Source organism: Equus quagga, chromosome 14 (genome assembly GCF_021613505.1).
Source record: "Equus quagga isolate Etosha38 chromosome 14, UCLA_HA_Equagga_1.0, whole genome shotgun sequence".
NCBI lineage: Eukaryota > Metazoa > Chordata > Mammalia > Perissodactyla > Equidae > Equus > Equus quagga.
The window spans coordinates 32,541,231-32,568,500 of NC_060280.1; the positions used below are offsets into that span (position 1 = coordinate 32,541,231).

General features: G+C 36.1%; 1 protein-coding gene across 3 annotated transcripts in view; it reads right to left on the reverse strand.

Moving 5' to 3' along the window:
* Positions 1–27,270, reverse strand: part of NARS2 (asparaginyl-tRNA synthetase 2, mitochondrial) — a 102,506-nt gene that overhangs the window by 27,222 nt on the left and 48,014 nt on the right. For all 3 annotated transcript variants that reach the window (XM_046637966.1, XM_046637965.1, XM_046637964.1), the window contains 2 exons: positions 24,896–24,990; positions 1,207–1,339 (listed from right to left, as the gene is read on the reverse strand). In XM_046637966.1, coding sequence (XP_046493922.1) covers positions 1,207–1,339; positions 24,896–24,990 — 228 coding nt within the window. The remainder of the gene's footprint in view (positions 1–1,206; positions 1,340–24,895; positions 24,991–27,270) is intronic.

Consider the following 27,270-nt stretch of genomic DNA (forward strand, 5'->3'; position numbering starts at 1 on the left):
AGATCCCAGGTGCAGACCTACACATCGCTCATCAAGCCATGCTTTGGCAGTGTCCCACATACAAAAAAGAGGAAGACTGGCACAGATGTTAGTTCAGGGACAATCTTCCTCAGGCAAAAAGAGGAAGATTGGCAACAAATATTATCTCAGGGCCAATCTTCCTCATCAAAACCCAAAAAAACCCCCAAAAAACCAAAAAACCAAAAAACGGTCTTTCTTTCATGATCTGACTCTTGACTCTCTCTCCAGCCTTATCCCTTGCTCCCAAAACAGAACTCTGAGAGCTCCTGTGGATGCTTTCTAACATAGCTACATAGATATTTCTCTAACAATAAAGATGTTTTATTTATTTGCCCAGCAAATAGTAAGAGCTACTACTTACTGAGCCTGCTATGTGCCAGACCCCTTATTAGGTGTTTTACATTACATATATTATTTCATGTACTCCTCACAATAACCTTATGGAATAGGTACTATTATTCTCATTTTAAAGATTTTATTTTTTCCTTTTTCTCCCCAAATCCCCCCAGTACATAGTTGTGTATTTTTAGTTGTGGGTCCTTCTAGTTGTGGCATGTAGGATGCCGCCTTAGCGCGGCGTGATGAGTGGTGCCATGTCTGTGCCCAGGATCTGAACTGGTGAAACCCTGGGCAGCTGAAGCAGAACATGCCAACTTCACCACTCGGCCACGGGGGTGGCCCTTATTCTTCTCATTTTATAGCTGAGGAAGCTCAAGATTACCAAGGTTAGGTAACATCATAACAAAATTAATGGCAGAGCTGGGATATGAACTTAAATCTGTCTGATTCTTGTACTTTATACTATCATTACACCAAAGGCATTCAGTAGATGTTTACTAAATTAACTAGTTCTCCATATTCTTCATTCTATGAACACTTGTAAGGCACAGATTCCGAGGTAAAAATGTATAGAGAAACACTTTAATGTCACAGATGCCTGATATTTAGAAAACTACTCATGTGCCACATATTGATGTTCGGTCAGTGACAGACCACACGTATGTCAGTGGGCCCATAAGATTAGTACCACATAGCCTAGGTGTGTAGTAGGCTATGCCGTCTAGGTTTGTGTAAGTACACTCTATGACGTTCACACAACAACAAAATCTCCTACCGACGCATTTCACAGAACATATCCCCGTCATTAAGTGACATGTGACTATATTTTGAAACTCGAATACCTACCTGCATGAGATCTTGAAGGCTCTCAACAAAAGAAATCTCTGCTTCTACCATATAAAACTCTGCCAGGTGTCTCCGGCTCTGAGAATTCTCTGCTCGGAATGTTGGACCAAAGGTAAACACTTGAGTAAAAGCTCTGCAATTCAAGATTCAGAGTGTAAAAATAGGATCCACGTGATTAATTTTAAGTATTTAAAATACTCAGTGAGCTCTTAAGAAAAAAGTTTTATGCCTGTCTTGTCCACAGATCCACACATATTAGCTGCTATATTTCTCTAATGGATGATAATAATAGTTTCATTAAAAATGTTACATTTATAGAAACCACTTTATCCCAAAGGAATTTGCAAGTGCTTTACAAACCCTGTGGCTTACTAAATACAGAATTAGAACCACTTCTGGGGGCACTCTACTGCAGCTGCCTTAAACAGCAGGCAGCTACATTTCACAGCAATCAAGAACACAGTCAAGGGAAATACCACAGCCCAAGAAGCCACACAGACCATCTAGACAGTAACAGTTCAACTGGAGTTTTGTGTGGGTAAGGTGTGCTAATTATTTTTTAAATATGTGAGGAAAGAATATCCAATGTGTCTGGTGATTTGTCTTGTTCAAAGTCTACTGGAGTTCTTCACAACCACCTATATGCTTCAATCAACACTGAATGGCCTGGAAATTTGGGGGTGAGGGTGGATTTTGAAGAACTGTCTACTTTACAGGACTATAGCTCAACAATCCAAAGAAAAACAAAGAAATTCTTATTTTTAAATTCCTGCAGAGAAGTGGACACAACACCTCCATTCTTTAACCCTTACAGTCAGTCCCCCTTATATGGAAACAGGGTAACAGCTGAGATCAGATCAGGCAAATGCGAAGTAATAAAACATTTCTTGAGGACTACCTAATCTTTGAAATTTAAGGTTTTGCTAGACTAAAACAAGAGGTTCAGGGCTCCTTAGCTATCATTCTGAGCACTCTTCATTTGTCTGCTGTCAGTCAGATAACACTAAGATGAGAAATCATAGTGCAGAAAATAGATGAATTGTGGGTATATATACCAGTAGCTTTTTTTGTTTTGTTTCATTGTTTTTTTAAGTAAAGATACTCTGGGAAATGAAATAATACAAAAATTACAGTGGAAAACAAGAGATTTATTTTTTCTTCCAAAAAGCCATTTTAGTTAAGGCCTAGATGGTAATAAGCTTAGAAATTTATGTTTTGGTTCTATAGCCACCTTCCTGAGACCATGATCAGTTAACTTCTGAGAACTTTAGTTCTTAATGGAAAAATAAACAGTAGGAATTCAAAAATATTACTATGGTGACCTCTCTCCCAAGATTCAGATCCAGATTTGCCTACTAGACTGTTCCTGAAAACGCTGAACCTACCTTGTGCAAAATGAAAACTCTTGCCCTGCTCCCAAAAACAAACAAAAAACAGAATAATGAATAATTATGCTTTTCTTTTTACATTTCCCCAGCTGTTAATCTCATTTAATTCAGCTAGTCACCCAAACCAGATCCCCCACCTCTTCCGCACTGCCCACATCTCCTATATATCATATTGATCACAAAATTATATTGTTTTGACCTAGGAAAACTCTTTCAAATCTAGAGACTTCTTTATCTCCAGACACTGTCTTAGTGTAAACTCTTGGGTCTTGCTTGGAACACAGCAGCTTTTTTTAAATTTAATTTTATTTTTTAGGAAGGTTGGCCCTGAGCTAACATCTGTGCCCATCTTCCTCTACTTTATACGTGAGATGCCTGCCACACCATGGCTTGATAGTGCATAGGTCCACACCCAGGATCCGAACCAGCGAACCCTGGGCTGCCAAAGCAGAATGTATGAATTTAACTGCTGCGCCACCGGGCTGGCCCCAGCAGCTTTTGTGTGTGTTTGTGTGTGTGTGTGTGTGTGTGAGGAAGATTGGCCCTCAGCTAACATCTGTGCCAATCTTCCTCTATTTTATGTGGGATGCCACCACAAAGTGGCTTGATGAGCGGTGCTAGGTCTGTGCCCAGGATCCGAACCTGCGAACCGCCAGGCCACCCAAGTGGAGCCGTGAACTTAACCACTATGCCACTGGGCTAGCCCCAGAACACAACAGCTTTTCAACTGGTGTCTGACACCTGTTTTTCTTCCTCCATCCCCAAACTACTAAGAGTTTTCAAAGTCAACTCTGATTTTATCAGCCCTAATTTAAAAATCTTCAATGATTCCCCCACTGCTCAAAGGATAAAATTCAAACTCTTACCTTTGACCCAGCTTTCCTTCACAAAGCCTTTTCTCTAGCCACCCTGAAGACTTCTCCTTATACAGCCCCCCCCGTATGCCTTTAGGCCTTTGCACAGGCTGTTCCCTACCACAGGGGCCTGCTCCTCTCTCTCCAAATGGCAAATTCCCATCTATCCTTCAAGACTTGGCTCAAATGTCACTTTCTCTTTGTAATCTTATATGACTATGACACTTTGTCCATGTATTTAGTATACAGAATGTATCATTTTGAAATGTAATTATCTATTTCAGTATCTTTCTCCCCCAATAAACTATGAAATCTTCCAGAGCAGGAATCATGTTTTATTCATACTTGCATCTCCAGTGCCTAACATAAAACAGGTGCTCATGTTGAATGAATGAGTACTAATGATGGCAGACTTCCTCAGTTGTAAACTGGAAAAGCACAACATCTTCATAAATAGTAACATTACAAATAATGTACAGAAAAATACTCAGATATACTTTACTGTGGCTGTTACTTAGTACCTAAAATGGGTCAAACAATCTAGGTCTGTCCCAAACAATAAACTGAAGAATTTTAAGGCCTTGAGTTTCCAATCTGTGACTGTGCAATCTCTAGGTAGCTTGGCAACAGTGTATCTAAATAAATAAAATAACATTTCTTTTTGGTATTGCATCATAAGAAATTATGTATATGGATGTCCACTAACAATAAAGGATATTTTATTGAGATTTTCCAAGGCATAACATAAAAACTAGGTGGCACAAGTGAAATTTACTTTGGGAGCTCTGAGGGAGACTTTCAAGAAATGGGCAGTTAGTTATCTTCCTGAAATACAAGGAAGGCCAATGGGATTGCTGTTCAGAAGAGACATGCTTTTTCTATTAAGGTACTAGGCACAGGGAAGACCATGGTTTCTAAAACGAACCACAAATTCAAGTCACAAGGGCATCTGCTTCTCACATGGGTGCTCCAAGATGAGTGGCAATAGGAATTTTTTATTTAACGATGGTTAGTGATTTTCCCTAGAAACGGAAGGTAAGCTTTTTAGTATAAAATACAGAAGAGGATCAAGGATTTTTATTTTAATTAAAGTAAGGACCAGGCTCTGAATGAGGGACCCAAGAGTTAAGCATCATTCTAATAGGGTAAGTAAAAACTGATGGCCACAGTGCTTCCTTTGATTTAACGGAAGGATATAATGAGCTGGAGGGTATGTTGAGAAATTGCCTAATTCAGTTTCTCGTCTTTAAGCAAATGAATGTTTAAATCATTCAGTAATGAGTGTCCTATTATAAAAGTTGTGATGGTGGTGGTGTAGTAGTGACAGTGGGTACCATTAGCAAGTGCTGCCTGTGGGCCAGGCAATAGATGTAAGAACCTGAGAGTTAACTCAATCAAGTGTGTATTGTTACTTCTATTTTTCAGGCTAAGAAATTGAAGCTCAGCAAGGTTAAGACGCTTTCCCAAAAGTCATAGAGTCATAGTCTAAGAAGTGGTGGAGGCCAGATTCAAATCCAGATCTGACTCTAATGGTCACAGCCTTAAACATGAAATTAAAATAATTATGCTCATAACTGGACATTGATAAACTCAGAAAATTAGAAAGAAAAATTTGTAATATGGCCTCCCTTCTAAAAGATAACTAGGGTAAGTAGTTTGATATATTTCCCTTCCTTATGAATAGCTTATTTGCTTTACATATTAAAATTACAGCTTTCTAGGATACATTGCCTTCATGTGAATAATGAAAATGATAAGTTTTCATCAATATCTTGTAACCTTTAGCAAATCATTTCGTCTTTCTGGTCTTCAAATTCTTACATGAGTGGGAGATGGGGGCAGCTTGGCATTTTTCTCTAGCATCTTTTGCAATAATTTTGTTTCTAGGTTCATGTGAAGTTGCTCTTATTTTAATTTATGCTGATTTTTTTTCTTTTTCTCTGTCTTCAAATGAAAGCCATTTGCAGCAAGGCTTAGGCCAACCAACATTTAAAGTAAGGTCTGAGAACAAGGCCATTTCTAAAATAAGATACAAAACCAGGTGAAAGGCCAGCACTGCTGTGAGAAGAGACCAGCAGAAAAAGAAAACAGTCAGCACTAGAAAGCATTCTTGTGCCAAATTATGGAGAGAGGAAAGCCATATAAGGAAAGTCCATGAGCTTGGAGTTGATGTTTAAGATAACAAAAGTACATTCAACACACATCGACCACGATAGCTACAAAAATGGCTTTTTAAAAATAAAAAGTAAAGTTACCAAAAAAAGGTTTGACAAAGGTCATTTTCTTCCTTGTGTGGAGTTTTACGAAGCCCTAAATTGGCAAGTGGATTACTACAAAATGGTCACTGACTGCTTGGCCATTTATTCTTTCTGGCTCTGAAATTTAAGAGCTAATCTTTATATTTTTGAGATAGAGGAATTACTGTTCTTTAGCTGGGCAAGAACTTTCCATTCAGCATAAGGTAGATCCACAACTTTCCCTTAGGGCCCCCACTCCCAACTGCCTATCACTTTTTTATTGCCGGTTCAGTAAACGTTTATTAAGCTGAAGTGAACTCACAGACAATTTTAAACTGGCTTTTAAAATATTCTTTGTCAAGTGGTATTCCTATCATTCAGAAAATAATTATCTATTTTACTACTGTACTGCATCCATTGGATTATCAATACTGTGAGATATTTGTCACTCATTATTTCTATACGCCTAACAGAAGGGACCCCAGGCACCTCCTTTTCAGCTTTCCCCTATTCCTCTATCCTGCAATCCACTTGGTGGAACTGTATAAAAGAGACGTAGCTCTCACCACTTCATCATTTCATGTCAAGATGCCTTATTAAGGAGGATGCACTATAAAATCTAAAAATTCTTCTTGAACATTATTGCTAAATATTTCTGCAAAATTAATTTTGTTTAACATGTCCTAAATATTTGATTTGGAACTGAATTTGAGGCCCAGGCAAAATTTAATCTTAACTTTATAATGAGATTTAAAGTTGAATGGAGTGTGACAACAATCCTGCTGAAGGGAGTAGAGGGTTGGCTACTCTTTTCTGAGGAGATGACATTCCAGCAAAGGAAACACCAAGCACACAGATGCTGAGGTAGGAAAAAGCCTAACATTTTATTTTTATTTTTTTATTTTATTGATTGATTGATTGATTGGCAAGGAAGACTGGCCCTGAGCTAACATCCGTTGCCAATCTTCCTATCCTTGCCTGAGGAAGATTGTCGCTGAGCTAACATCTGTGCCAATCTTCCTCCATTCCATGTGGGATGCTGCCACACCATGCTTGATAAGCAGTGGTAGGTCTGTGCCTAGGATCCAAACCCATGAACCCCAAGCCACTGAAAGGGATCCATGAACTTACCCACTCTGCCACCAGGTCAGCCCTGAAGCTAACATTTTTAAAGAACAAAAGTAGGCCAGCAGGCAGATGAATGATAAAAGATGAGGTCAAGAGGTGGGAAGGGATCAGAACACAGAGGGCCTTGTTTGTAAGCCATGGCAAGGAGAGTCTGGATTTTATTTGATACTCCTTGAAATACTCTTTCCTCTTGAAATATTTAATACTATGTTCTCCTAGCTTTCTTCCTATTTATCTGACCGCCATCTCTGCCTCCTTCTATATTCTACTCTGGGTGTTCATCGCACACCAGCATTCCTCAAAACTTGGTCCTAGACTCTCTTCTTACTGTATACATTCTCCCTAAATGATCTCACCTCAGCCAATGATTTCAATTAACTACCTATTGGCACACAATTCACAAACTTCTATCTCATGCCCAGACTTCTTCTCTAAGCTCCAGAAGCACATATCCATCTGCTTAGTTGATCCTTTCACTTGTCACAAAAAGAACCCATGCCTCTCCTAATCTCTCACTTTCGCTTCAGTCTTCTTCCAATGTTCCTAGTCAATCTTGCCATTAGACTCTTTAATAACACCACGTATTACTGTTCATAGCACCTTTCAAAATAAAAAAAAATGACATGTTTGGATGTGATTATTTGTTTAATAATCCATCTCTTTCATTAGATTCTAAATTTCATGAGCAACCTTATCTATTTTTTGGCTCATTATAGTATCTTGTGTTAACCAAGTGCCCTACACACACTAGACAATTAATATTTGTCAAATAAGCAAATAAGTCATTTTCCTTAAAATATGCTGATCCCCAAACTGAATCTTTGAAACAGCACTGGAATGGGGATGAGGATAGAAAAAGAAGAGGAGAAAGATGGTAAACAGAACATCGATTATTAAGCAAAAAATTCTATTCTCTGAAATAATTTTTTCACAGAAGGCACTAGGAGATAACAGACTCAGTTTTTTGAAAAGTGATTGCCCACATATTAGTTTTTACTCTGTAGGCAACAAGTAAATCTTTGAAAAGGACTAGATCAGGTGAACTTCTCTAATTAGCAAAGATTGCATTTTTTGAGAAACTGTAATATTACCACATGAAAAAAATTACAGTAAGTTTTATTCTATGTAAACAGAGTAGCACCTGCTAAAGAACCAGAGTGGAAACCAACAAGTTAAAACAATTATTCCTGCTTCATCATTCCTGCAGTGATGAGCTCTTCATAGGACTCACTGACTGGATATGAGGTCTTAGAAAATAACATTTTTCTAAAGGGTCACAATTTGCTGACTGTTCTTTCTAACTGAGTATTTATCCTCCTGTCTTAATAAGTCACTAAAATCATCTTTCCAAAAAAGATATACGTTTTGTCGACTGCATCTATTCATGCCTAGAGTATCCCTCTTACACTTCCCATCACATGCCATGAAGAATGTTTTTTTAATAAAAATTCGTAAGAATTACATTTTGTAAATCTCTTTCATATCTGGCTTCGTTGAAGACAGCTGGATTCTCACATCTGCTTATGCTATCTGTTGTGCTATGACATGTCATGAAGACTCTGGAAAACTTCATGGTATAGTCATGGGAATGAAAAAGGCAAATACTGTTTTAGTATTATTATGAAAATAGTTTTAATCTCAAAGGATGTCCCTGAAAGGGTTTCAGGGGGCCGCAGGGATCTCCAGACCAAACTTTGAAAACCACTACCTTAGACAATGGTTCTTAATGAGGAGTATTAATTCTAGGCTTTACCTCTGGAGACTTCCATTCAGAAAATTTAGGGAGGGTCCTAGCCATGAGTATATTTAAAAGTTCCACAAGTAGTTATTATGTGAACCCCTGATTAAGAACCACTACTCTTAAAAAAAGTTTAGATCTCTCCCTAATCAATACACTTTTTAAAAAGGTTCTCGATGGCTATAATTTAAAAATATGGACAATAATATGTGTTGGTAAGGGTGTGTAGAAACTCCTTGTATTTGCTGGTGGGAACGTAACACTGTGCAGCTGCTGTGGAAGTTTGGTGATCCCTCGAAAAGTTAAACATGGAGTTATCATATGATCCAGCAATTCCACTCCTGAGTATGTACCCCACAGAAATAAAAACAAGTGTTCAAACAAAACCCTGTACATGAATGTTCCAAGCTGTATTATTCATAATAGCCCAAAAGTGGAAATAACCCAAATGTTCACCAATGGATTAATAGATAAACAAAATGTGGAATATCCATACACTGGACTATTATTCAGCCATAAAGAAAAGTGAAGTACTAATATATCCTACAATATAGATGAACCTTGAAAACATTATATTAAATGAAAGGAGGCAGACACAAAAGGCCACATATTGTATGATTTCATTTCTATGAAATATCCAGAATAGGCAAATCCACAGAGACAGAAAGTAGAAGAATGACTGCCAAGGGCTGGGGAGAAAGGGGAATGGAGTGACTACCTAATGGGTATGAGGTTTCCTTTTGGAGTAATAAAAATGTTCTGGCACTAGACAGTGTGTTGCTTGCATGATGTCACTAATAGTAAATTTCATGTTATGTGTATTTACCACAATAAAATTTTTAAAAGTTTACTGAAACTAATTGTCCACTAGGCACTTTATCCATGTTTTCTTTCATCCTTGCTACCCTATGAGGCGGGTGATTTCACTTCATTTTACAACTGCACAAACCGAGGCTTAGCCAAGTTAAGTATCCAGCCCAGAAACCTCCAAAAACAGATGACGTAGGTGACCTCAATGCTCTACAATCTGGGCAGAGGCCAACTAAACCTCACTGCTCAAATATGGAGGCCACTAGCCACATATGACTAAGTTTACATTAATTAAAAAGAAATACAATTAATAAAAATTCAGTTCCTCAGTCACACTAGCCACACTTCAAGTGCTCAACAGTCACATGCTGCTAGTGGCTATTATACCGGACAGTCCAAATACAGGACATTTCCATCATTGCAGTAAGTTTTATAATTTCCAGTACCAAAGTAGACTGTTGAAATCTCAATTAATACAGAAGATAATCAACTGAAAAAAAATGTGTGTTCGGAATACGGGACATGAGCAAAGAGATCAACAGAGGACAGAGTTGTTGGGTACAGCTTCTGAATCTGTTCCAGTGCCTAGTCATATGCATTCTATTTTTCCCACAGCTATTGCTCTGCCATGCCAGGCCTCTGTGGTTCTCCTTCCCTCTCTTACATCTGTGGCTTTATAAAATTAATGCCCTACTTCGTGCCTGCAGGCATAGCTCTGCTCTTCTGATAAAATGGCTCTCTTTCTGAAAGGCACTGATGCACAATCTAAGAATTATTCAGTAAATCATGTTTCTAGCTTCTATTAACATTTTCTTGTTCATCCATATGCATGTATAACTCTGAGAAGGAACCAACTATTCTTCAGTGAGCCTGGCTCCCCAAGAAGGAATATTCAAAACAGATACATGATGAAACGGATAGTGCCTCCATCTTTTCATTTGGCGTCACTTAGAAATATGTCTCTAAGTGCCACAAAGAAACAGTGAATGCTGTACAGATACAGAAAACAAATACTCTTAATGATATGGATCATGGGATGATCTACACAAAAGGTAGAGAGACTTTGGATTGAACTATTTGAGCATTTATCTTCAAATTCCCAAGTCACACCCAACTCTCAACAGCTATATAGGAAACACCAGTATTATCAAATCAAACACATATTTTGGCTACAAGAGGCATGCATGAGAAATTTTAAGATAATTCTCTGTATAGTAGTTCCTAAAGTACTGTCTGCCTAGAGTGCAGATGTTCTCATTTAACCTCACACTATACTGTCCTGAAGCAGAATCAGGAGGAAAGCACAGAATAATTACCCAGTTGGAAAAACTAAGTAAAAGTCACTAAATGAGGTTCCAGAAAAACCTTTAGGTTTTTATCTTTATCTCCCAATCTCTATCATAATTCACATACTAAATCTGCCTCTTAAACGTGAAATAAGGCTGGCTCCCGTTTTGCATATTCTCCAAGTTGTAGAGATTTATGTGACACATGTCTATTTATCTTTCCTGTGCACCTGCTTCAAGTGGCAAATCACAAGTTTTATTTTTTCAGTGTAGGGCTATATCATGAGACAATAAAGGGGGTGTTGACATAAAGAGAAATACAAATAATGTGAATATCAACCAATATATGTGACTAAGCTTATCTGTCATCAATTTCTACTAGTGAGAGAGAAGCAAAAACCATGGCTGAGTTTCTTTATTAGCCATTTCTTCAAGAGGAGCAAAGATGAACTTTCCTTTTATTTTGTATAAAAGGAAGCAAATCTATTTCAGTAATGTAAAATACACAGAAGAGTTTCAGCGGCTTCCATAATTCATGTACATTGTTTACAGGTGAATTTTTTAATTTTGATTTTTTTAAAAGACACAAAATTTTCTGAATTCCTGCAAAGAGGAATTCACACCAACAAGGAAATATAAAATGAAAATTTACTTTCATATAATAACGGTACTTTAAAGTATCTAAATAGATCCCATATATTATTATCCCAAGTTTGTTAATGCACTTTCTGACATAGATTTTTTTCCCAATTAGAAGAGATTGATGAAATAAGTCAAAAGCACAGAAGCAATTCAAGCCCACAGATCACAGCCATCAAGAAGAAACAGACAGGGGCTGGCCCCGTGGCTAAGTGGTTAAGTTCACGGTCTGCTTCGGCGGTCCAGGGTTTCTCTGGTTCAGATCTCGGGTGCAGACATGGCACCACTCATCAGGCCACGTTGAGATGGCGTCCCACATGCCACAACTAGAAGGACCCACAACTAAAATATACAACTATGTACCAGGGGGCTTTAGGGAGAAAAAGGAAAAATAAAATCTTTAAAAAAAAAATAGAAGAAATAGATACAGCAGCCTAGGGCCTGCCTATCTATCCTTATCTTACAATTGTCATTATCTACCATGAAGTCATATTCAATTATTTCTTCATTCAACAAATACTGATTAGACTACCAACCACTATAGAAAATAAAGACGTAAATCAGGCATGGCCTTTAACTTTAGGGAACTTACAGACTAGTAGATCTAAATATACAAACTATGATTATAAAATTCCCAGGAAAAAAACATAGGAGAAAATCTTTGCAACCTTTTGAATAAGACATAAAATCATGAATCATGTAAGAAAAAACTGATAAGTACACACAACAAAAGTAAAAATCTGCTCTTCAAAAGACACCATTAAAAACATGGAAAAGAAAGTCAGACTGGGAAAAAGTATTTATAATACATATATCTGATAAAGCGCTAATATCCAGAACATATAAAGAACTCTTATAACTCAATAATAAGAAGACAAACAACCTAATAAAAATGGGCAAAAGAATTGAAAAGACAGTTCACAAAGGAAGATATATGAATGGCCAATAGTACACAAGGAAAAAAAGTTCGACCACATTAGTCATCACAGAAATGCAATTAAAACCATAAGGAGCTATCATATACTTACCAGAATGACTTAAAAAACACACTGACAACACCAATTTTTGTCAGAGATGTGGAGTAAATAGAACTCTCATTCACTGTTGGTGGGCATACAAAATAGTACAAGTGCTTATGAAACTGGCAGTTTCTTATAAAGTTAATCATATATTTACCACACAACCCAGCAATTCCTAGGTATTTACTCAAGGGAAATGAAAACATAGGTGCACACAAAGACCCGTGCATGAATTGTCACAGAGCTTCATTCATAACAGCCTCAAACTGGAAACAACCGAAATGTCTATCAAAAGATGAACAAACTAACAAACTGTATATCCATGTAATGGAATAATATTCAGCAATAAAAAGGAACAAATTACTGGATGAATCTCAAAAACATTACGGTGAGTCAAAGAAGTCAGATACAAAAGAGTAAATATTGTATGATACCATTTATATAAATATAAATTAAGTATTATAGAAATACCATTTATATGAAATTCTAGGAAAGGAAAATCTAATCTGTGATGACAGAAAGCCTATCAGTGGCTGCCTAGGGCCTGGTGCTGGGGAGAGAGACTGATGTAAAGGGAAATGAGAGAATTTTTTTTGGTGATTAAAATATTCTATATTTTTATCAAAGTAGAGGTTACAAAGGTTTATAAATTTGTCAAAATTTATTGAACTGTTCACATAAAATGGGTGCATTTTTATTGTATGTAAAGTATACTCAATAAAGTTGAGCAACAAAAATAACAAAAAGAACTTATTCATACATTGCCTTATCATGTTGTTTAATTACTGAAGTTATAATCTTGTCCTAACTAGAGTACAAGAGGTGAAGTGTGGGGCTCTTGGAACCACAGAAAGGGCACAGCAATGACCCATTTCAAAGAACAAAAGAATCCAGAACACAGTGACGCTTCACTGTCAACAAAACCGACCCCAGCTCTTAGGGCAGATCGTGACCTAATCTGTTCTCATAGTTATTTCTGATTTGGTCTTCAAACTCCGACAGGTGTCTGATTTCTGTGTTCCAATCCTTTCCTTTGTTCCAGAAGTTTAACCTTCTGACCTGTCTTGCGAGGCCTGAATCCTGGCAGACTCACTATTTGCCCCAATTCTCTGCTTCTGTGTACACTCCAGTTCTGTTACTGTTTTAAGACAACTTGATTACTAACTGTCGGCTATTCTTTCTGGTTACACCACCTTGGCTTCTTTCTTCAGCTAGTCCTTTATAACCACCCTGGCTTCTCTAGGTCCCAGTTGTTAACACCACCATCATCATAGGACTTACTAGCTCAGTGTCAAACTGTGATAAACACTGGGCTTTACACAGTATGTAATTCTCACAACAACTCTGCAAGGTGACTATTATAATTTATCTTTATAGTTAGGAAGTGGAGGTTCAGACAACAAGCTCATATAAAACCAGAATGTAAAGAAGCTAGAATTCTAATTTAAGTCTCTCTGGCTATATTTCCTTCAATTAACAGAACCATTCGCTTGGGCAAAATCAGTACTTTTTGACAGGGATAACATTATCTCAGTAGCTACTTAACTGTAACAGCACCAGTTACCCTTTATATGTCAATCATTTGGGCTGTCTCATATTTTTAACATCCTCTTTGGTATCCAACACAGTTACATACCATTTGGGTGAACACTAAAATTATTGCTGAATAAATGAGTACGCACAGTTATTTTTAGGTAGAAGAAAACAAGCTAGGAAAAAAACCCAGTCAAAATGACATAAATTCTCTCTGTTGCCAACCCAACCTAAATTCTGCAAACATGCAACAAACAGAGATTTTTCCCCCTCCTCCTAAAAAAGTAATTAAAGCCACCTGGGCAAAATAGAATTTGGACAAGATTATACAGCAATTGAAAGAAGTAACAATATCAGTTTTGCTTTTTATAGCTCCAATTATCCTCCATATTGGTCAAATTAGTAAGGATTAATTTGATGTCTCACTATAGTAACCTGCATTTGCTTTTAGACAATGCCAACAGGCATTGCATTTCATGCAAAATGAGTTCTATTTATATCATTACTCAAGGGATTGACTGGGATTTTTTTAAAAACTCACACCAAACTTGCTTATTCCAAAAGCATTCAATCCTTCAGATATTTTGTCTGCTTAGCCAGACCTCAGTGAACTAGATAACAAAAGAGTGGGGCTATTCTCCCACACGCTTGGTGGAGCAATTCCCTCACAAAGGAATGCAAACCTTAGAAACAGGTAAGAACCTGATGTTTAGAATTCCGAGGCAGCATGCAGATACTGCAGAGTTAACACGTTAGACAGAGACATTAAATCACCATGCAAATAATACCTAACTTAACTAGCAATTAAAGAAAAGCAAATTAATACCATATGCTCTTCTTGCTCTCAGGACAATCTTTTTTATAACAACTACCACATTTTGAATTTCATATTTAATGCCTATCTTGTTCATTAGACTGTACAGGGTCATGAAGGTTGGGATCATATTTGTCTTGTTCACCTCTGTATCTCAGCACCTAACCTAGTGTTTGGCACACAGTTGGCTCTCAACAAATGTTCAATCAAATTGAGATTGATTTTTGAGCCCTGGATCAGGCAAGTGGTAGAAACAAAAAGTAAGAGGACAAAGGGGAACAAGACACAGTTTGAGGAATTTACAGGCTAATGAGCACATAAGCATATAAACAGAAAATTTCAATATTTTTTAATAAGCAGACTTGATAGAAACCTTTTTCCAACAGATATTTAAGTCTTTATTCTGTATTAAGTAACAGTTACAAAATTAAATAAAACAGTCCTTAATTTTAAATTCAAAAGCTCAGAGTCTAAGCTAAAAAGAAAAAAAATCAATGATTCCAGTGTTACAAAATAGATAAGAATAAAGCAACATGGGCATATAGAAGAAAGGTATTTGAGCAAGAAAGATGTGGTGGTGACAGTGGGGGTGGGGATTCTGGGTGAGATCATTTTTAAGCTGAGTTTAGACTGATGGGCAAGGGTTAGCTAGACAAAGGCATGGGGAAAGGACATTCTAGGGAGAAAAATAACATATGCAAAGGAACACAAATATGTGAAACAGGATGATGTGATTAGAATATAAGCTGTTTAGGATACCTGAAGCAAAGGGAAGTGGAAGCAAATGACTAAAAAGACGCAAGGCTGTGGAAAAAGAAGAATTTGGAATGATACCTATGTAGGTGCTTTGACAACTGGAAGGATGGTAGTGCCATTTCCTGAGATAGGGAATTCAGAAAAAAAAGAAAAATTAGGGAATAAGATGATGAATTTAGTTTTAAAAACATTGAGGGGGTTATATAACAGCTAACCCAGAAGACAACGGGCACTTTAATTTACAGGTGGGGAGCTGAGCAAATGCCAAGTTAGAGAGAGGAATTTCACACCATTCTGTGACCATCACCTTGTGTTCGTCCAGGTTTTTACTCTAATACTTCCATATCAACAATTCTTCATTAACACCTCCAATTTTTTAAGACCACTACTTTTTCCATCATCACCTTCTACCCCTATTTCCTCACTTCTCTTCTTACCAAAGCATAGAGTCTTTGACCTATCATTATAAAATTCTATACTTATCTACTTCCATCAAACTCACTTGCTCTACCCAACCCCTGTTAATCCAAATATTCACATTCTCTGTACTGTACCCAAGCCAGCTAAACATTCCTATTAAAAAAAGCCTCTGTACTTGCTGCTCAATTTGCCTGAAATGCTCATCCCCTGGCTGTATTACACAAATCATGAAATTGGTAAGGTGATAAAGAATGAAGTTCCTGAGTCATTTATACCAATAGTCTGTTAATTCACATCTCTAGCTAAACAGGATTAATTTTTAACATAAATAATACACTAAAAGAAGAAATCTGTTTTAAGGTCTCACCATCAAGGGAATAACATAAAGAACCAACATCATTCACATACATTTAGGAAACAGTAAGTTTCGTGGTGATATAATTTCCACGAAATAGAGTAAAAGGAGTGATTAACATATACTTAATGCCTGTTGTGAGCTCAACTTTATAGTAGAAACAGTACAGGAAAAATTTTAAAAGAATGAGAATTTGTGCTTTACAAATTCAATTTAACAATACTTACTAAATTCAGTAGAAAAATGTACTGAATTATCTACTTTTAATAGGTATAAATATTTAGGATATTTATAATCTATGAAACAGACATATTTGAATAGAACTACAAACTGGCTAAATAGAACATTTTTCTCTTTAGGACATGAAATAGGTGAGTACAATAAGAAAAAAAGAAAAAGAGAATAAATTTTTTTAAAGATTGGCACCTCAGCTAACAACTGTTGCCAATCTTCTTCTTCTTTTTTTTTTTTTTTTGCTTTTTCTCCCCAAATCCCTGCAGTACATAGTTGTATGTTTTAGTTGTGGGTCCTTCTAGTTGTGATACATGGGACGCTGCCTCAACATGGCCTGATGAGCAGTGCCATGTCCGCGCCCAGGATCTGAACTGTCGAAACTCTGGGCTGCCGAAGCAGAGCACGCGAACTTAACCACTTGGCCATGGGCCGGTCCCAAGAAAAATAATTTCTATTGAGGGTAAACCAGAGAAGGAGTCAAGAAAGAAGACATACTTCATTTGGGCCTTGAGGAATGAGTAGATATGGAAAAAGCAGTCTAATGCTACACAGAGGAGCATCAGAAACACAGAGGTACATGAAAATGCTTGGCATGAATAAAATGGCCATAATCAAAAAGCTCCTGAAAATCAAATGAGTATAAATTAAAGTTCCGATAAGCTCCTAAGTTTCAAGCGGATAAAGAATGAGAAAATCACATGGGATGGGAAGACAGTTTCACACCCAGTTATAAAAGGTACCTCAGTTTAACTCAGGTTCTCATGTTGACACTCTTACCACAGTCACTTAACAAGATGAGTGCATCCTGAGTATGAATGTTTCATGGCTTCTGAGCTCAGCATCTGAACTGATGAGATAACCCAAGGGAATGAGTTTAGGATTGCTCATACCAATCACAAAGCAACCCACTAATCAAACTGGAAGGAAAGCAACTTAAAGCCCAAACCGATTTTTTCCCCAGAAAATGGAAATAGGTAATTTCTTCTCATCATAAAAGTAACAAACACTAGATTTTCAAATATGAAAAAAGGGACAAGTTTAGGGAAAAAAAATTAGCAGTGATAGCCATTGCTTACAAATTGAATGTTGATGTATATTTTTCCTATGCATACATAGATACACATTATATAAACTGGAATCAAATTCTACTTTCTGTTTCATAACCACTTTTTTTCTTTTAACATGTTGTAAAGCTTTATCATCAATTTTAATGGCTGTACAGTAGTCATGGATGATTATTTTACCCTCAGTTTACTGCCAGGGTCCATTATGCCCAGGTTTAATTTTTGAGTTTCTCTGTTGAGTAGCTTTAATTATTTCCAAAAATTACTATTTCATGACTTTTATAATTTCTTAGAGGTTGTATCAGTTTCCTAAGGCAGCCATAACAAATTACCACAAACTGAGTGGTTTAAAACAACAGAAATTTATTCTCTCACAGCTGTGGGGGCTAGAAGTCTAAAACTCAGATGTTGGCAGAGCCATGCTCCCTCTGAAGGTTCTAGGGAAGAATTCTGCCTTGTCTCTTTCCAGTTTCTGGCGGCTCACAGCAACCCTTAGCATTCCTCGGCATCACTCCAATCCCTGCCTCCATCTTCACACGGCCTTCCTCCCTCTGTGTATCTCCTTTGTATCTTTGCATCCAAACCTCCCTCTCCCTTCTTTTATAAAGACACTAGTCATTGGATTTAGGGCCCACCCTAATCCAGAATTGAGATCTTTCATTTTTCATTCATAATGACAAAGAGAAGAGAAATGATACAGACGTTTCATAAATACCAGACAAACCAGGAAATGAATGTAGAGACAGAGAGTAAAAATCTAGTCTTTAACGATGATGGTAAAATTGGTTGTATAAGTGAAATCTCAGACTACGAGACTTCAGATAACAATACCTAAATGAATTTTCTCAAACTCAAGAACTGATAAGTGAATAATACACTTCTAAAGGCAAAAAGGAAATGTGGTATTTTCATTTGATTAGTCACTCCACAGAAGGACTTCATCAAGTAACAATTTGCAACAACAACTTGGACCATACCCACACATTCTGCTGTAAGGATATATGACAATATTCTTTCATTGTTTATGATATTTGTGCATCAAAATTTACCTGATATGGCTTATAAGTGGACAAATGCAGAAGACAAGTGTGTATACAAAGGTGTTTGACCATGGAAAAATATCACGCAGAAATGAAAAAATTCATGGATTTGATATTCTAATTGGTGTTTATGAATCTAAAAATAAAAATGCTTTGCAATTATGGAGTAGAAAAGATGGCTGCCCTCTCTTCAACAAAAGTTTGAGCTGTCAAAGTTCTCAAAAGTAGTACTTTTTGATGATGTGAGTGCAAGAAGCAGAAGTAGTAATAAGCTAGAATCTATTAAAGATGTATTTGAAAAAAAAATAGATGTATTTGAAATCTGGAATCTGTATTTAAAGCATAGACATATTCCAGGTTCATGCATGGCAGTTGACAGCTACATTCAAAGGGCTGTGTCTATTTGGGGTACTTTCAAATAATAGAAAAGTGAGAATAAAAATTTGGGTTTGCCACCATCATCAAGAAAAGAAAAAGACAACCCACAGAATGGAAAAAAATATTTGCAAATCATGTATCTGATAAGGGATCTGTATCCAGACTATACAAAGAACTCTTGCAACTAAATAATAAAAAGACAAATAACTAAAAAATGAACCAATGATTTAAATAGACATTGCTCCAAAGATATCCAACGGCCAATACACATATGAAAAGATGCTCAACATCATTAGTCATTAGGGAAATGCAAACCAAAAACCATAATGGGATGCGACTCTACACTTGCTAAAATAGCACAATAAAAAAAGACATATTTGGGGCCGGCTCCATGGCTGAGTGGTTAAGTTCGCATGCTCCACTGCGGCGGCCCAGGGTTCTGATCCTGGGCGTGGACATGGCACAGCTCATCAGGCCACGTTGAGGCGACATCCCACATCCCACAACTAGAAGGACCTGCAACTAAGATATACAACTGTGTACAGGGTGGGGTTTGGGGAGACAAAGCAGGGAAAAAAAAAAAAAAAAAAGATTGGCAACAGTTGTTAGCCCTGGTGCCAACCTTTAAAAAAAAAAAAAAAAAAGACATATTTATAAGTGTTGACAAGGATGTGGAGAAATTGGAATCTTTATATACTGCCAGTGGGATTGTAAAATGGTGCAGCCACTGTGGAAAACAGCCTAGCAGTTCATAACACAGTTAAACCTACCATGTGACCCATCAATTTCACACCTAAGTACCTACCCAAGAGAAACGAAAACACCTTCACACAAATACTTGTACTCTAACGTTCAAAGAAACATTATTCATAATAGCCAAAAAGTAGAAACAACCCAAATGTCCATTACCTGCTGAATGGATAAACAAATGTGCTATACTATTTGGCAATAATAAGGCCTGAATTATTGATACAGGTTACAACTTGGACGGACATGGAAAATATTATGCAAAGTGAAACAAACCAGTCACAAACTATGATATACTGTGTGATTCCATTTATATGAAATATCCAGAAAGCGAAAATCCACAGAGACATAAAGTACACTGATCAGTGGTTGCCTAGGGTAGGAGGGAGGATGAGGAGTGACTGCCAACAGGAAAAAGTTTCTTTTTGGGTAATAAAAATATTCTTCAATTCCATTATGGTGATGTTTGAACAACTGTGAAAATATACTAAAACTCACTAAATTGTACACTTTAAATTGGTGAATTTTATGTAAGTAAACTCTCAATAAAGCAGTTTTTAAAAATATGGGTTTGCTATATTTAAATTCTTATTAAATTCTAATAAAGTTGATTTTTGCTATCCCTTTATTTTTACTTCTGTGAATTATTCATAAAATGGCTTAAAAATAAGGTCCATTATTCCCAGATGGTAAATGGTGATGACTATTTTCTTGGTATACTGAGGATTAATCAATCTTCTTAAATGGACATTTAGGTTGTTAGTAACTTTTCACTAGTATAAGCAACCAAAGTTGCTTTCAACATTTTTGTTTATACATCTTTATAAAGCTGTCAAATTATTTCCTTAAGAAAAATTCCTAGAAATGAAATTCTGGGTGAAAAGGTGTTCCTCTAGAGAGGCAGCAGCAATTTATACTTCCAACAGCAATCTTCAAGGAACATGCTTGACTTCATAGCTTAGGAAAAAAAATTCCCAATAAGAAAAAAACACCTGTAACAAAACAACAAAAGAAAAAACAAAACAAAACCAACAAAAAAATGAAAAAAAACAATAATCAAAAACTCTTTCAAATACTTCAGGCTAAGCCTTCCTCCAATTCTGGCTTTAACGACAAGAAACAGAAAATTTTATTACATGACATTTCTTAATTGTAGGTTTTACAATTTAGAACATTCCTAATTCTCTCAGAATGAACATCCCACTTACAAATTACATTTATAGGCAGAAAGTAACAAAAAATGCTTAGCTTTCTCTTATTTAAAAAACATATTTATGAGCCAGCCCTCATAGCCTAGTGGTTAAAGTTGGGCATTCTCTGCTTCAGCAGCCTGGGTTCCCAGGCGTGGAACCACACCTCTTGTCTGTCGGTAGCCATGATGTGGCAGCATCTCACATAGACAAACTAGAAGGACTTACAACTAGAATATACAACTATGTACCAGAGCTTTGGGGAGGGAAAAAAAAGAAAAAAGACTGGCCATAGCCATAAGCTCAGGGCAAATCTTACCCAGCAAAAAAAAGGAAAAGAAAAACGGCTATAGCTCTGTGCACTGAGAGCGCTTAGAAGCAATAATCCCCCAGTAGCAGCAAGATAACCAGTGACTAAATTCTGGTTTCTAAATATGATTTTCCAGTAAAAGGAACCAGGGCAGCTTGGAGAAATGGGCTGATTCCAGGGCTAGCACAGGGAGAATACAAAATAAGCCTGTGATAATTGCCAAAAGTTGGAAGCAACCAAGATGTCCTTCAGTAGGTGAATGGATAAATAAACATAAATAAAAAAGCATAAATAATGGTACATCCATTAATGGAAGAGTATTCAGCGCCAAAAAAAAAAAAAAAGAGCTATTAAGTCATGAAAAGATATGGAGGAACCTTAAATGCATATTATTAAGTGAAAGAAGGCAGTATGAAAAGATCACACATTGCATGGTTTCAACTATGTGACATTCTGGAAAAGGCAAAACTTTGGAGACAGTAAAAGATGAGTGATTACCAGGGGTTAGGTAGGAGGGAGGGATGAAGAGGAGGAACACAGAGGAACTAGTTTTTAGAGCAGTGAAACTATTCTGTGCCATACTATAATGGTGGATACGGGTCATTACACATTTGTCCAAACCTACAAAGTGTACACCATGAAGAGTGAACCCTAATGTAAACTAAGAACTTTGACTGATAATAAACAATGTCAGTGTAGCTTCATCAGTTGTAAACAAAATAAAATATACAAACAAATACATAAATCTGGGATATCTCACAGTACTGGAGAATAAGGAAGTACTCAAAAAACAAAAGGATAGGGACACGTCAAAGGACACAAGAGTCTATCTGAAAGAATTTCCAATAGCTAAAACTAAAACAGTTTGAGCAATAAAATAAATAACATAGAATTGAAGTATAACACAAACTATAAAATAAATATACGTGTGTGTCCATCTTGACATAAACGATTATATAAATATATAAATAAGGGGTGAAGAGACAAAAAATCTTCCATACAGAAGAATTCCAAATACTTCCCCTTCTGGGAGGTGGTACTTAATTCCATCCCCTACTTCCCAACCCCTCACTCCCACCTCCAGTGGGGGTAGGCTAGACTTAGTGACTCACTTCCAAAGAACGGAGTAGAGAAAGGAGAAAATAGTACATTTTCAGTGGAGGAACTTGGCAAACACCACCTTATCCAAGTCATGAAGGTTAAGATCACCATATGGACATCGCATGCTCCCTGATATGATATGATGGGAAGGGCACTTCACCTCCGTGGTATTCCTTCCAAAACTCATATAACTCCCGTCTAATCATGAGAAAAACATCAGGCAAGTCCAGATTGGGATACATTCCACAAGTTGTGAAAAACAAGGAAAGACTGAGAAACTATTACAGACGAGAAGAGAGTGGGGAAACACGACAAATAAATGTAATGTGGTACCCTGAAGTGGATGCTGGGAAAAGAAAGAACGCACTGATGGATAACTGGTGAAATCCAAATAAAGCCTGGAATTAGTTAATAGTCATGTACTACTAACATCGGGTTCTTAGTTTTGACAAATGTACCATGGTAATGTAAGATGTTAACAATGGGGGAAACTGGGCAGGAGGTATACAAAAGTTGGCACTATCTTTGCAACGTTTTATTTAAAGTTTTATTTAAAAACAACAACAAGATTAAACTTTAAAATGGAGCCATAAATCCACTAAACCAACACAGATATCTTTTTGGAAAATGTTAACCTTCTAAATTTAACTACCATTTACTCCATTTTAAAAGTCTGTTAAATAAAGTTAAAGAAAAACAAAGCTGAGAGAAAGAAAGCTAACAATTTCTTATTGGAGATTAAATCACACATGAATCTGAAACATGATGTACTGTATATTAATAGTCCTAGAACTACGCATATTATACTAGGAACATTTGATTGACATTATTAGAAATACTTCATAACACAGTAAAAAAACCTCATATTGTGCCAATTTAGCCTTCTGTCAAGTTTCACTGTGCACTGTGGTTCACTGCATTTTACTAGGAAAGAGAGAACCTATCTACTCCACTAGCGGCATTATGATAGAGAGACAAACGTTTGGTAAGTTCACACCTTTCACATGTTATGATACTTCTGAGGGGAAGACATCTTGCCTCTAACTTCAGAGATAAAAGAAATGAATATTGAAAGACAGTTAAGAAAGGTTATCCAAAACTCGGATATAAGGCCAAAAGGCAGACAGCATGTCCTTTCAACATAATATGGGGGCACAGACCCTTTCGAAGGCTATTTAATTACTAAAGGGAATGTACTTTGCTCCATTATTCTATTTACTATCAAATTAAATATCCCAGATTAAGTAAAGTTACATGTTAACTTGCACATTTTTGTTCAGCAGAGTTGCAAATCATTTTCGTCAGAAGAGAAAATTCCAAAGGTTAGGTTTATTGTAACCTAGCCATCTTATTCTAAAATTCCTTCATTAAATGGCCTATGAATACAGAGCTCCTCAAATGCTCTTTCAACTAGCCTATTTTACTTGTTCTCTCAGTAATTAATGAATTGAATAAAATATTTGATATATGCTCACTTAATATTTGCATGAGTCATGTTTTTAATTTTTTAAAGTTATACTGTGACAGGCATAAGGCACTTTCCATGACATACTTGACCTGGCCTTTCCCACATACAGCTCTGCAAATCCTACAATCTCACAGGGCTATTATGATGATAGTTTTTCTGCATGATAATACTGTCAATTATTTAGTTATTGGAATTATCAAATAACATCTTTCTGTCTCAAAGATAAGTGAGAAAAGAATCTAAGTAAAAACATGTTATTTTTATGACCATCTCTATTTCACCATTCACTTTGCATCCTGTCAGTAAAGTATATAAAAAACAAACATCAACACTATTCTATACTACTTCTCCTGAATTTTCCCACCTGCGCATTTTAAAAACAATGGGAAATGCACAAAGATTCCCTTGTTTTCACTGGAGCCATTTCCTGAAGAGATTTTTAAGTCTCAATCTCTGTATGAGAAAACAAAGATATATAAAGAAGACTGAGTACTTGCTGAGTTAGCATTAAGAAATTACCCACAGAATCACAGAATAGAAGATTTAGATGGGACTTTAAAGATCTTCCTGTCCAATCCTCTGTGTTAAAGAAAAGGGAAAGTTGGGCCAAAAGGAGTATAGTGACTTTTCAGAGGTCTGAGAGTGGCTAAAATTAATGCAATCTAACTTCTAAGACTTTCTAAGTTGCCATACGCCTCTCGTGATGGCCCTGTGGGTTAATTTTCTTAATTTAGACAAATTAGCAGAAAAATTTTTCTTCCATCTGTTCCAGGTACCTTTCTTCTTTAAATGATAGGGGCTAATACCTAGTTGAGGTGTAAACTATAACTGCTTTTACTTTCATAAACATGATTAATTATAGTTAAATCTTGATTACATATTTTGAGATTTAAGCAAAAAAAGATTAGTAAAAAGAAAAGAAAATCACAACTTCATATTTCCACTGTTACATTTTTCATTAAAAACAAAAGTCTAGACTAATGTGGGTTTTTTTAAAGTAAGAAAATTGGATATTGTCAAATTGTCAATCTCAATGTACTTCTGGTGAATTCAAGTGGACTAATCATAAACATGAATTTCAATTTTCAGGTTTTAGCATTGGGAAAGGAAGCATTATTGCATCTCACCCAGCCCATAATCAGTAGTCCATTAAAGCAAAAGAGAAAGTAAAATTCTGTACCCTGACATCACTTCTAGGTGAAGCTGTCCCGAGACAGTTAAGAAAGCAGGAACATTGAAGAAATTCTCCTCAGGGACCTTTACTTTGCTTGAAGGCTGCAAAGGAAAACCACAAAAAGCTATTACATGTTTTGCTCTGCTTTCTACAGTCACATATGCACCACAACTAAAAACCATAATGCAATGAAACATATGTGAGGACAGGTCATCTCACAAAAATAAGGGCAGTTCTCAGCACACATCTTTAAAAGAGAAAATGCCTGCTTGGAAATTGCTCGGGTCCAGGAATTTGTTCCATATTTCCAAAACATACAACTACCAAAGGACAAAGTACTTCTGTCACGAAATACAATTCTCCTTAAAAAAGATTTTATGAACTAAAAATTTTAAATGGGGAGAATTACATAATCTCTTAAAGTTTTGACTCATGATTGAGATTTAAATTTCTCAAGGGAAGAGACTTTAGAACATGAGTTGTCATATTATTAAGCTGTTAATAATCATAATTTTAATACAGCTCTTTATAAACTTTTAAACACATTATTTCATTTAATTTTCACCACAACTAGGAGGTGAGAACAGGACCCTATCTTTAAAAGACAACATGAGCAATTAGATTTAAAGATTTTTATAAACTTACACCATAGATAAGGTGCAAACAGTATTTGAAAAGGGCAGGAAACAAGCCAGCTGATATTTATAACAAGTAAGCTAAAAAAATTATTTGGAGGTCAAACACAATTTAAATAGCATAATTAAGAAAGCCTCTGGATCAAGTTATGGCTATTATACCCTTTAATGGGAAGGAAGCTAATTTACCTACTCAAATTTCAAATTGTGCAATTATTGAAAATGTTTTTGTGTAATGCTGCAGTTACTGTAAAAGCAACAAAGCCAATTTTAAATATGCAATAGAGGATATAACACTCCTTTTAAGAGACTTAGTACCAAATATTGAGTTACAGAAACAAATGAAATGAAGGATCTTATTTAATTCCATTGGTTGTTCTAAAACTATTGCATATTATGTATAGGGGTGTGTGTGTGAATGAGAAATCTACTGTAAAACTTACCAATTGAAATCATTTATTTATTTTGTAATCGTTTATTTTTTTTTAACTTACTCTGATACTGGTCCCAAATGTCCTATCATTGCTTTCTTAAAATCTATCTTTGAATCCCATTATTACTGAAAGGATATTGTTTCCCCTTGGAAACAACAGTCTTAAGTATTTAAGACTAAAATATTTTATCTGACCAACAAAATCTCAAAATTAAAGATACGTTCTCTGTTTCTTCACTATTTACTAAATAATTACTTTTCAAATAAGGCCCAGCACATTTGCAAGAATATTATGCTTTCTCCTTTCCTTCACCTCTTTAGTTTATAACTTGTAGCGGTGTTTTATCCTGACTTAAAGTGATTTCTCTCACTCACTGTGCATATAAAAAAGTCTAGCCTTTATGACTAGATTTTAGTCTTTCATTTATTAGCATTTGTACAAAATGGAATCTGACCTTCTCACATCTCTGAAATCCAACTTATTTAAACAGGTACAAACATATCGCTACTTCATTATGCTTTCTTCAATGTCATAGGAAAGCACTTACGGAAATTCAAACTACTTTGTCATAAATTATCTCCTTTTATTTCTCCTTTACATTACAATTAACACATTACATTGATTTTTTAAAAAAAAATTTGTGTGTATTAAGTTATATTACCTACAAATTTTATTTCAGGATATTAAAAGGACATTATAAAATATTGTTTTAAAAAGTAATTGCTGAGAGTGACATCAGCAAAAATAGTAGGATAGGTAGCTCTGAAGGCCTGTTCCTCCACAGGAAAACTGAAGATAGTGAGTCAAAACTGTCAGAATCAACTGTGGAAACTCTGGAAAATAGTCAAAGGTTTATAGCAACAAAATGAATGCTGAATCAAGAAAGAGGAAACTTAAAAATGGTAGAGTCCACTCAACAACAGTAGACCGCACATCCTTCTCAGGTGCACATGGAACATTGTCTAGGACAGACCATATGCTAGGACATAAAACAAGTCTCGATAAATTTAAAAAGATTGAGATCATACAAATTATCTTCTTTGACCATAATGAACGAAACTAGAAATGGTGCAGTTACTTGGGAAAAAGAGTTTCAGGAGGTTCCTTAAAAAGACAAACAAGAATAATCTACCAATTCTACTCCGAGGTATAGACTTGAAAGAATTAAAACCAGATACTCAAATAAATGCTTGTACATTAATGTTCATAACAGCACTATTCAGAACAGCCAAAGGTGGAAACAACTCAAATGTCTATCAACAGATAAACGGATAAACAAAATGTAATATATACAAACAACAGAATAATATTC